The 12,872-nt window shown below is 40.3% G+C and overlaps 1 protein-coding gene across 1 annotated transcript in view; it reads left to right on the top strand.

Moving 5' to 3' along the window:
* ksr2 (kinase suppressor of ras 2) overlaps positions 1 to 9,175 on the top strand; it is a 79,983-nt gene extending 70,808 nt beyond the window's left edge. The window contains exons 16-20 of the mRNA XM_053421289.1: positions 2,040 to 2,136; positions 2,225 to 2,358; positions 5,106 to 5,240; positions 6,633 to 6,762; positions 8,713 to 9,175. Coding sequence (XP_053277264.1) covers positions 2,040 to 2,136; positions 2,225 to 2,358; positions 5,106 to 5,240; positions 6,633 to 6,762; positions 8,713 to 8,859 — 643 coding nt within the window. The 3' untranslated portion in view covers positions 8,860 to 9,175. The remainder of the gene's footprint in view (positions 1 to 2,039; positions 2,137 to 2,224; positions 2,359 to 5,105; positions 5,241 to 6,632; positions 6,763 to 8,712) is intronic.
* The last annotated feature ends 3,697 nt before the right edge of the window (positions 9,176 to 12,872 follow it).

Genomic DNA, 12,872 nt, shown 5'->3' with positions numbered 1-12,872 from the left:
CAGTTGATATCTCGAGTGCAGGGGAGCTCGCTGCTCCTCAGAAATCCTCGCAGCTGATTAATGCCAATAAGTCAAATGTCAGTGCAACAGATGGTTTTGTTGCCGACCAGAACTCCGCTTCATGTACGATACATTAACACAAGAGGGGGGGGGACACTGGAAGTAAAACATGTACCAATCAAAACTAATGGAGGTGTTTGTTAAATATGCTGAAGTTCTCTGATGGAGTGTTTGGGCCATGGAGAAGAAAAACAATTTCTCCAGAGTTAAGTACCGGAATAGATCAATTGAGGCTTTGTGTCATTTTACAGGTGGAATATCAGATGATCAGGCTGCATTAAAATAAGGACTATGCAGAATCTGAAGTTGTATTTTATTACAGCTCCACATTATCACAATAATCGGGACTTTGAAAAGATTGTGAGGTAAACATATCGAGTTAATGAGCGAGTCATTTTCTCTCCACAGTCGCCAAAGTGCTGCTCATTGTGGGAACTGTTGGGTTTCTCTATAATTCTAGGGTCTTGACCTTTGCATGTAAAAGTGCCTTGAGATAATGCATGTTCTGATTATGTGCTATAAAAATGGAATTGAATTGAATTGAAACTGAGTCTACTCTGAAGAAAGAACCACATAGTCATGGGGGAAATTGCTTCTTTTGTGGAGGAAATGTTGGATGACAGTTCAAATACAAGCTCGGTGAAAGATTGTGGATCCAGAAGGAGAGACAGGGGTTTTCCTTTGTATTCTTGATTCTTGTAAAATAATATGAGTTCACTCTCAAAACATGGCCCCAATACTCAGTCGTTGAAGTTGCTGTGGATTTAATTTGCCGTTAATAAACACGTTTTAAAGCCTGGATGTGACTTCCAGCACTTCAAGGAGGCTTCATTGTCACGTTGAGGCCCATGAAATGCTGCCACTCTCTCTTCAGTCCCAACTGTTGTCATCAGAAGTTTGTTACCTTTCAAGTGAAGTGACACCGAAGCACCGGCTGCATTTCCTTTCTGTCGAGAAGACCCAGAAGTGAGAGAGCTGCTGAAAATGCGCTGGCTGTCAGGCGGTTGTTGGTTGATGAATATGCATGAAGTGTCGGCTGCAGGTCCTTTGTTGGTCACCTGCGTGGCACAGCCAGGGTTGGGGGGTGTCAGCTGTGAGGCAAGGGGGAGGCAGGGGGGGGGGAGCTGTGGAGCGGTCTATTAATACACTGTGGTGATGGCACCCCTCCAGAAATGTGACACCATCTTCATGAACCGCAGTTTGACATTTTTCCCCTGGCACAGAGAGGGGACCGGTGTTATCTTCTAATCACATCTCGATTTGAGCATCAAGACGCAGGACTACACACAAAAATTGTTTCCGAGTGGGGATTCCAGAGCCTTGGGAATCAACTTGCATTATTAAATGGCACATCGGAGTAAAAGCAAACATGGAGGAAACACCGGGACACATTAAACAAGCCCTTATCTCTGTTTGCCTCCCAGTCAGCCAGCCATCTCTCAATCGGCTATCGTGGATTTCTGCTCACTTGCCGATTCGCTATCCCCTCTTACTTCACGTGCCTCAAATCATATTCACGTTCTGAAATCAGGGAGGCTCAGATTTATTTATTAAGATAATGTCTGTGAACCCGTCACACTACAGGATAATTTGGTCAGATAATCGGTTCAGATCAGCCTCTAAATAATTTGTCAGAAAAAGGCTGAGTTGAACCTGACAAGATGAAAGCTCTCTTGTGTCCCCTGATAATTAAAAACAGTGTTTGAAAACAAAATGAAAGCTTTAAGCAACAAATCTAAGCTCAATTTGTCGCAGCATAATATTGAATTTTTCAAGCTTTTACCGTCACCACCTGTTACTTTGACATCTGTGGGAAATGTGAAAACCATTACACACATTAAGAGATTAGACCAAGAGGAAGTAATGATGATTGATCTCCATGTTTTTCATCAGCTGGTTTTTATGATTGACATTTGTGTTTTGAGGTCAGAACAGTGGTTTAATATTTGATCCTGTGTTTCCTCCCTTCCCTCTCTCAGCTTGTGTAAAGGCCGGACTCTTTACTCGGTGGTGCGCGATGCCAAGGTCGTGCTGGATGTTAACAAGACCCGACAGATCGCACAAGAGATGGTGAAGGTAAAACGACTCAGCGCTGATTCTGCGGAGGACGTCAGCAGCGGCGCCCGTCGTGGTGCAGAGAACTCACATCTGTCTTTGTGTTCAGGGGATGGGCTACCTCCACGCTAAGGGGATCTTACACAAAGACATGAAGTCCAAGAATGTGTTCTACGACAACGGCAAAGTTGTCATCACCGACTTCGGACTCTTCACCATATCTGGGGTTCTGCAGGCTGGCAGGTAATTATGTTCAGTAAACACGGGAGACACCAGCACTTTCTGCTGGAGTTGGTGAGTCAGACTGACGTTGTTATAACAGAGCTGACAAAACTGGTGAAATCCTGAAGCACTGGAGGCCTCCATCGGTAACCTTTGAGACTTTTGTCATGTCAGCCACGAATTCCATCCATTTCCATTAAAGCAGCTCTTCAGAATCGTTCAGTCATTGTTTACCAACCTTGTGTCCGTGACATTCAAGGTAAGACACCAGAAAAACCATCTGAAATTCAAACTCTACCGCCAATAGGACCAGTTCTAATGTGAAAAAGAAATATATCAAACCCTTAGACACCAGTCACACCAGTATATTCTTCTTAGTCTGTCCATCCATCAATTATCTATACCGTTTATTGTGTGAGGGTAGTATGGGATGGACTAGAGCCAATCCCAGCTGACGTTGGGCGAGAGGTCTCCAATGAACCTAATGTTAAATCTCCAAGTCTTTAGACTAAGAAAATCCACGTAGAGCTCCTCACACTAACCCCCAGACCTAACTGGGATTCAAACCCAGAACCTGCATGCTGTGGGTTGACAGCTTTGCACCACCATGCCGCCCCATTTCATGTCCGTGATTATAATAAACAAACAGAACAAAGGTTAATTTAAGAAAAAGTTATATTCACTGGATATCTGCTTTGTAGCCTTATGGACTAGAATACAATGTTGAGCCTCACGGTTTTAATCTCTGCTTATTAACCTTCACCAGCTTTTGTAACTGGACCTTAAGTGCACTGTTTGCTCATGGACACAATCAGAGCATCAGCAGGAAGTGACATCATCTGTTTGAACAGACTCAATGTGGATTATGGGCGAGGAGGTATAGAGCTGAAGTGCTCGGATTTGTGGTAAAAATAAGAATTAGAATAAAAAGAAAGATTTGTTTGAAATATTAATGCCTAATCTTTTACTGTAACCATGGAAGAAATGAGCACTTCTCCACTCGAGAGCATGAACCAGGTCAGCGACAGGCAGTGAAATTCAGTGGTGGCTGAATGAAGCTGACAGCACAGTGCATAAATAGAAATATCACACAAAGAATACAGTGAATCGGTGGTAACCATCACAACACTACGAAGTGGCTCTCACTCCAGCGAGAAATAAAGTGTATTTTGTGTGATGCTCCGTGTCGTGGCTGAGTCCACCAGTGATCACAGGTTGTATCCGCTCAACCTCGACCTCACAGAGACTTTTAATCAAGCGTCCACAGGTGGAGACAGATTTTCAGTCACAGACCAGAGGGCTGCACAGTGAGCCGGCTGAAGACACCCACAACATCTGCAGCCAGTCCTCCAGAGCAGCAGGCTTATATTCACACTGATGTTTACCCTCATGCACATTATTTAACTTAGTTATTCATATAGTTTACAAATCATTCTATTATTAATCAGTCATTCTGCACCTTTTAAATGGTCTTAAATTCCCCCTGGTGATTTTTAAATGTTTGTTATGTGGTGTTTCTCATGATTCTTGTAGTTGTTTTTAATTAAGTACAAGTTGTGATGCTTTTATTTATTTGCTGATGGTGAATGTCTCTTGACAAGGAGATTAAAAATCTCACTGAGAAGATTTGAATTAAGATTAAATGAAAACTGAGCAATGAAACAAATTTAATCAATATAACAGAAGTGTAATCTATATATGGATATAATGTGTTTACAGTGAGGAGGTAAATACAAAACATATTTACGTAAACAATTTTTTGCCATATGCTCCAGCTCCAGTTAAAGAGAAAAACATTACCACAAAAATAATACACAATTTATTTAATGGTTCTTTCAGATATTTGAATAGTGCTTTAAAAATATAGATTGTCAACAGTTGTTTTATTCTATGAGAAATAGTCTGAGTTGCTCTTTTGCCGAGACATAGCTAATAAGAGCGATAAGTAACTATAAAGCTAAGAGCCAGGAGTTAACTAGCTTAGCTTAGCATAAACACTGTAAACAGGGGGAAACGGCTAGCCTGGCCGTGTCAATAGGTCAAACATCAGCTTTACCACATCACTAAGGCTCCGTAATCAGGTTGAGCTGGTTGCAGCATCCGTGCAACAACAAGACCCAGCAGCTGTTTCCCACAAAATAAACACAAACGTATAATTCCCAGTTAAACCAACTGGTCACGTTCACGTCTCTATTTCTGCACCTGATAATAAAATGTGTTGTTGTGTGTGTAAGAGCTTCCAGGAGCTGGATGTGTTTACATCAGCACAGAGCTGTTTCCAGTCATTTTGTGTACAGCTCAACTAAATGTGCTTTAGTGGTGGAATCAATGAGTGTGTTGTTGATGTTGTGGCTTTCATTTAGTTCAATTTTGATTTAATGAAACCCAGATGACATATAGTCCAGGTTAGCATGTGTTTTATACATGTAAAATCACTTTGTATCTACATCTGGAGCATGTGGCCTAGGAGGGTATGAAATAGCTTTATAACCCTGGTGCATTCTGGGCTACCCCAGTTTATACCTGGTGTATAAAACAGGCTAGGGGAGGGTTTAGGGTTATGGGGCAAATTTGAATTTGAAGATGTTGGAGATAAAAGCAACAATAACCAAGTGTTTACACTTTTCTGAAACAATATTTTAAAAACACCCTCGACTTATCTTCTCAGGACCCTGCAGCATTTGTCTTTCAATGTCTCGGCTGCATGATGGAGTCGATCAATGAACCCTTACACGTTTCTGTCTCCACCTTCTTTCTTTGCTCTGCAGCCGGAGAGAAGACAAGCTGAGGATCCCCAACGGCTGGCTGTGTCACCTGGCCCCGGAAATCATGCAGCAGCTTTCTCCGGACACAGAAGAAGACAAGCTTCCCTTCTCCAAACAGTCAGATGTCTTTGCTTTTGGGTGAGTGATTGCCAGTGATTCCAGGTAAAATCCCACATTATCAAGCCCCCCTGACTTAGCACACGTCCTTTATGAATCGAGCCTTGATTGTGATGGAGGCACAAATAAGTATTGACAGCTGCACCACACACTGGAGACACACACTGAGGTAGATAAAGACCTCATTGATAAGTTCCTCCCACGGGGCTGCGACAGGAGGTCTGTGATCGAACAACACAAACCAATATGTGGAATATTAAACTGATTAAAAAAATTACAGGAAGAGGGGAAAACGTCAACGATCTGATCACACAGTGGGAGTGAATCGAAGAGGAGACGGGTTTATAAATGAAGTGGTTTCCTCCAATGGAAACCATTCCAATAGAAGGTTTTACATCTGGGCTCCGAGCTCAAGGGGATTCTCAGCTGCACTGGAAGCTCTGGTCTTATCGTTAAGTTTGAAATAATCGTGATTTTGTCTTTCTTTTGTCAAAAATACACAAGATTTTACACCTTTTGACCCAAATCGTTTTCCCAGCTCAGTTAGTTATTGAATATAGATTCCTCCCAATCCGAGGTGGCCTCCCCCTTTCCTGATTTAAAATGTGTATATTTGTCCCAAGTTGATTAAAATCCCAGTGGCTCCAGTCCTTCCTCCGCTGCCATTACTGATTCCTTTAAAAATCCCAGTGGCTCCAGTCCTTTCTCCGCTGCCATTACTGATTCCTTTAAAAATCCCAGTGGCTCCAGTCCCTCCTCCGCTGCCATCCCTGATTCCTTTGTGGGCGTGGACCCTGCTCTGTTGCCTCCTAACACAATTGCATTTTCAGATGGTCCCCCATATGGAGGTTTCGTCACTATATCCTTTCAAAGGGAAGAGTGCGGCGCCTGCGAGCAATGTCCAGCTGCTCTGTTAGAACTTCCGTTACCTAGAGGTGACCCCCGAGGCCGTTTTACATATTCATCAACAATCAGCCGTCATGTTTTTTTCCCCTTCCACTGGCAAAGAGCTATTTTTACACCACTCAAACCTGACGTGCTGGAGGAGAATGAAAACAACCACTTATCTGCACGGGGAGTGTGTGGGTATGCTAATTTTGCATGAGCAGTAATTAAGAATGTGTTGTTTCTTTAATGTCTGGATGACATTTATTAAAAAACTTGGTGCTCAAGGCAACGTTCCTCCTCGGGAAAAGGAAGTTTCTGCACAGATCCACTCATGCAGAAGATTCGCCTTCAACTGAGAAGTGAAACAAAACCATTTAGTTTGATCTTTTTTTTTACATTTGTTGTGACTGAGATTCGGGCCCTGTTAGCGTTGGCACTGGCCGGGATGTGAACCCCTCCACCAAGTGCGATTTAAAGACAGTGGTGTTTCTCTCTCACACTTGCTCTCTTCCTCTTTCCTCCCAGCACCATCTGGTACGAGTTACACGCACGTGAGTGGCCTTACAAGAGTCAGCCAGCGGAGGTGATCGTATGGCAGATCGGCAGCGGCATGAAGCCCAACCTCGCCCAAACCGGCATGGGGAAGGAAATATCAGTAAGTTACAATTCACACGTTTTTCACCATTTACACCAATTTCGCGCCAACATTTTCAATAAACTCTGATAACATAAATCAGGCAATATACAGGCAATCTGGGGATAGAGCAGGAATATAGAGGAAGGCTTATAATTCCATTATGAGCATTAATCGCAATTTCCCTGGTGTTTACAATGTGCAACAACACATATATTGCTTTGCTTTGTCTATATTGTATATGTACGTGCTTATAATGCTCAGATCTGAGTTATTTTCGGAAACCAGGGTTTTTCAAGGTCTTCTTCCTTGGTGGTATTATCCTGTCATATGTATGAGGTATGAGTCCAAGGTTGTCTTCAGTTCACCTTTAGTGTATAGAATTTTCTTTAAAGAGCTATTGATAGATGCAGAATATAATGGATGCTGATAAAAAAATCTAAAGCTGGCAACAGTTGAGTCCGTGCAGTGATTGAATCGATGAGCAGTGTAGATTCTAATCAGGGACAAAGTACTGAGCACGTCATTAGTTTTCTGTGCAGGGTCTGAAACTCTTTTTTTTAATAGTGTGCAATTGATTAAAAAGCTGAAGGACTGAGGTAATTTGGATCTCTGGGTTTTTAAAGTCCTCTCCCTTGGTGGTTCTGGCCTCTCCTGTCTTATATGTATGAGGTCTGAGTCCTCGGTTGTCTTCACTTCACCTTGATGAAACTCCTCCGCCCCTCTCCTCTCTTCTCTTTCTCCTTGAAACTCGCCCAGCAGCTCCATCCGAGCTGATCAGGAGCTTTCCCTGATAACTCCCTGTGCTCAGTCTCTAAGTGGCTGTTAAACTCTGCCGGACTCGAGCCACTGTGAGGAAACCTTTCTCCACCGACCTCGTGCTGATTCTGTCATTACTCACTACAGGCAGTGGAGCCCAATGCTCAGCAGACTCATCTCCAACCTTTTAGTTTAGCCACAGGTTTCAGTGCTTTTGGTATAAAAACAAGTTTTTCTACTTCAAGTGCCTTATTCCCTCTGTGGGCTGCGTGTGGGTCAACTGCTGCTGTGAGTACTGACTGTGTCGGTGACCAAGTAAAACTACAATAACTGACCACAGGTGTTTACTTCTTATCTTACCTCACATCACTTTATAACCCAAGATCTTTAAGTTCATCTATTTAGAAAATGCCCTCTTTCAGGAAATAAATCCATGAAATGCTATTTATTCAGTAAATATTAATTTCCTTTATTATATATATATATATAAATATATAAACATATATGCCTGGTACCAAGTGGTCCAATGACAATTTAGCATAGATTTATTTCACCCCAAAATATCAAAATACAAATTGAAAAAAAAAAAAAAATCTTACTAAAGTAGATAAATAAAATAAATAGTTGAAAAATAATGTGGATGACTGAATTAAAAGAGGTCAACAAACAGCAGTCTACTCAAAAATAAATAAAATAAACATATTAACACAAATGACACAAAGGGGAAAGCCGCCTGATCGGACCATTTGGAAATAATAGGGGAAAAACTAAATAGACGACATGTAAAACTTGTTAAAATAGAAACATCCCATCCATGCTGATGCAGCACATGGTCTTGTCCATTTCCTGGACCCTCCTTATTTAATCAGGGTCCGCCCTCTTTAAGCCAAACCAGGAAGACAGACTGATGCAGCCGGCCCATGGCGACTCAAAGACAAAGAAAATTGAAATAATACAACAAAAATATATAAGCAGTGTAAACTAAACGTGTGCGCCTCATTCAGAAAACAATGTAATGTCAAAAACACAATTTTAACTAATAACTTCTAGTTTTGTTTGTTAATCAATGCGGCTGCAGTGAAAATAACAAAACCTGTGATACTGGTTTAAGTGAATTTTACCGCTTATGTTAATTGTGTGGCTGCAGAATACAGAATTGATGAAATATGATGTTTGATTACTCAGTTTCCTCATATCTCTCTGTCTCTCCAGGACATTCTGCTCCTCTGCTGGGCGTTCAAGCAGGACGAGCGGCCCAGCTTCTCCAAACTGGTAGATTTACTGGAAAAGTTGCCAAAACGGAACCGCCGCCTTTCCCACCCAGGGCACTTCTGGAAGTCAGCTGAGTATGTCAAATGAGTTATAGGGACACAATGAAAAAAAACAAAGCAAACAATCAGCAACTTTTAAAAGTCAGCCGCCATAACTCTACATAAATAGCCCACCTCCTTAAAGAAGCACTGAATCCAAAAGCCAGCCCAGTGATGAAAACTGCCCGAGCTGTGTGTATTTCATGGAATGTTGGCATGTGTGTGTACAGATAAGTCGACTGGTTTACTCGAAGCAGTCGGGACTCACACTTTCTTTGGTTTGATTTGAACCAGACTGGAGATCTTTCCTTTATCCTCTCTGTCTTTTACCAGTGACTTGATCCCTTCATTATATTTGTTTTATTTCCTGGATGTATCTCGCTTGTAACCTTCACCTGTTCACTCCATCTCAGACTTAATTCAAACACGTTTGAGAACATATGTAGATTTACGACCCCCCCCATGTCTTTCTTTTGTTTTTGAATGAATGTAACACATTGTATATTTCCATTGCATTGTTCTGCCATTTCTTATGTGTGTCAACTGTGTAGACCATTCTGTCCCTGTTACCTCATGGCCTCATGTGTGGATGTCTGTCCCCAGGTTTGTCTCAGAAGATTTATTTGACTTCCTTACGATGTCCTCTTGCTTACACCGAACCATTTGAATGTGAACAAGCCAGCGTCCCTGTTGCTGCAGGGACGTGTCGGCACGATTCTTTGATGGGAGACTGTTCTCTGATCAGCTTTGAAAATTGCCTGTGAACATAAGCGAGAAGTTTTGAACAATACCAAGCCTTGGGGGGGGGGGTTGTTGTAAGAGCAACCGCGGGTCAGACCAGGACTTCCCTCACTCGACGCTGTTCTGTCAAATCGCTGACACTTGAAATGTATCCCTCGTCAACTTGCAGAACTAATTACCCTCCATGAATTGCTGTCACTGAGCCCCTCCCCCCTCCCCAGAAATACATGTATATGATTTGCTTTAAATAGCTATTGATGGAAACCGAATCTAATAGATGCTGATGGAAATCAGTGCAGTAAAATCCATATGAACTGTGTAGACTCTAATCCGTACTGAAAATGACTAGTGAATCGTTTTCTGCGTAGTATATGAAAAATATTAGTTTTAATAGTTTCAAATGGATTAAAGATCCTGGATCTGAGGAGTGAGATGATTTAGATCTGTGCAGGTTTTTTTTAAATCCTACTTCATTGAAGATGTGACTGTTAAGACGCGTCGAGGGAGAGCACATGACCTTTAAGAGGGAAAACGAGAACTCTGAGAAGTCAAAGTAAACTTTTGGGTTTGTTTTTGACAAGTTCAAATGTTTCTGGTGTTTCCTAAAAGCAGTGTTGTAGTCACTTTAAATTAAAACACACTTTAATTATCACTCGCAGTGTTAATACAAAACTTGCTAGCAGAAGCTAACATTAGCCACCGCTAGCTACAGTCATTGTAGGCTAAATGAGACTGAAGCAGTAAAATCTCTTTAGGCGATCGAGCCAGATTTCATCTAATGGCTAATAAATTCAACTTTTAATCAAGGCAATGCCATTTGTTTTTAATTTCTTAAGATAGTTGTTCTTACTTCAAGGCAAATACGGATCCATACAAGTGAAAAAGTCCGATTGAAATTTCACAGGTAACTTAATGCGATTCTTAATTTCTTTGATCGTATCAACCATTCTGAGTCATTTCAATGTTTATTAAATTCTACCACTAAATATGGCTCAAAGATTTTCCTTCTCATAAAAAGATGGAACATAATTTTCACTTTCCTCTCATTGCATGCAAAGGGAGATAATAAATCTTGAGCATGGTTGCAGGATATCTTTCACTTTTCAACGTAATTTAAAGGTTTACGAGTTACGAATTCCCCGTAATAGTCTAAGCTGTCAATCATGATGTTTCCCCCTAATTATATAGCATCAAAAACTTATTGGAACCAAACTTTTGAGGGAAAAAAAACATTTATTGTGTATTTTGACTATATTTGGCACCTGTCCCTTCAACTAACCTGGAGAATGCAGGATTAATGAACTATACTTAAACCAACCACCAGGGGGCAAGAAAGAGCATTAGCATTTTTTTCGGGGGGGGGGGGGGGGGGACTTTTCACGTCATCCATCTTTATAAACAGTTGCCATTGATGAGGCTACTCTTGACTGCAACACTGCTAAAAAAAAGGTTTCCGTAAGACTTTATTTTGTGCAAACCCTAAAGATTGAAATGACTTCTTGGATTATTAAGTAAAAAAAGAAACAAGTACGTAACTTAAATCTGGCCGAACTGTCCCTTTAACATATCAGAAAAAGACATATCAGGACGACCACCCCAGGCCATTTTTCTACTTCACGCTGTACATCATAATATATTTTAAATGTACATTTTAGAGATATAACAAATCGGAGTCGTATCATCGTGAATTCAAAGTCGTGGCGTCACTTGAGCTGTAAACTGCTTCTGATTCTCCCGAGCAACGTCCAATCAATCCAGTCATGTTAAATAGCCATTCCCACGTCATTATTTACACATCTGCCAGTGTTGGAAAATGCATACAAACAATCTGCTGCTGTTTTTTGGGAGTCTGTCTGTCTATTTTGGAATTGCTGGGATTCAAATATTGTAAGTGGATCATTTATATTTGTACTGTTTACAACTTTCAAGTGCATGAGATGGACTATCAAAGATTGATTATTGTTATGAAAAAGAAATACTCCTTTGACACTATATATATATATATGTATTTATATATATATATGTGAGCATTTTTCTGATGAACTGTTGTCCATTGAGCAGTTTGATCTCAATACCTACAGAGGTTTTACGTCAGGCTTTGCAAAACGTTTCAAACTTCTTTCTTTGGGATTGTTTCAGTATATTTATAGATTATATAAATGATTAGACGTTCGCATTTAAATAAAAAATAAATAAAGAAGACCTGTGCACATGCTCGAGATTACACCCTGACTGGACAACAATCAAAGATCCAAACATTAGTGCCAAGTGTATATAACAGATTGTAGAGTATGTTTTATCGTCAATTGCCGTAAAAACCAATATTCCTTGTGAAATCTTTTGACTTCTTTCTTTTGAATGTACAAATTGTGTTGTGTTTTTTGGTTGTTCTTTTCAGTTTTTTCGGTTCATTTGAATTTATTTCTCTCCATTTTTCTTCTATATTGCATTGTCGTCGATGCTGTGTCGTTTCTTTCCCCCTTGATTTTTTCGTCCTTGTATTTGTAGATTGATAGCCACAAGACGCTTGTATTTAATGATGCCTTATGGTCCATGGCTTCGTGATGAGTAGATTTTAATTACAAGCTCTTTTATTTGCACTCATCATTTACAAAGTGTATGACAATAAAAAGATGTTTTCATTTTGGACGTTTTCTGTTTCCTTTATGTCATCTTTTATCTTAGTCAACCCCTTCTCCATATTTTACTTTGGTTGGACTTTTTAACACAACTTCCTGTGGCGGTGAGTCAGCGCCTTCCACCTTAATAGTATTTTAATCATTTATAGTTACTTGTCAAGTACTTAAGATTTCCGGATTTTAATTCTAAATACTAAAAGGGGCTGTAACACTCTGACAAAAATATATTTTGACAGTATAAAATATTTATATTCTGTTTTGATTTGAGTTAAAGATTCCAGAGTGTTTCACACGTTTATTATAATGTAGATTTTGGACAGTTCTTGTCTTCATGACTTTAATTTACCCAAAACTCGGTTAAGATAATTTAAATCACAAATGTTTTGGATTAAATACATCTATACATCTATATAACATTAACAGTATTGCTTCTGCAGCAAGAAAATATACAAGCAGGCAATCTGCAGCTGAAACAGTGACCTAAAAAGATAAAATAGTTTCTGTCTTTATTTATTAATATATAAACTGGATTGTCATCAAACGTTTAAGGTGAAAATGGGTTTAAATGTCCTTTCAATAAAGCTTTGTGAAAATAGGCTTCAGAATGAAGATGATGAGACTCACCACATCAAGTACTACTAGTCAAACTGTTGTGTTGAGGTCCAGATGTCTATAAAGGAGG

This window comes from Pleuronectes platessa, chromosome 4 (genome assembly GCF_947347685.1).
Source record: "Pleuronectes platessa chromosome 4, fPlePla1.1, whole genome shotgun sequence".
Lineage (NCBI taxonomy): Eukaryota > Metazoa > Chordata > Actinopteri > Pleuronectiformes > Pleuronectidae > Pleuronectes > Pleuronectes platessa.
The sequence above is the reverse complement of the archived record's forward strand: the minus strand, read 5'-3'. Positions and strand labels throughout refer to the sequence as shown.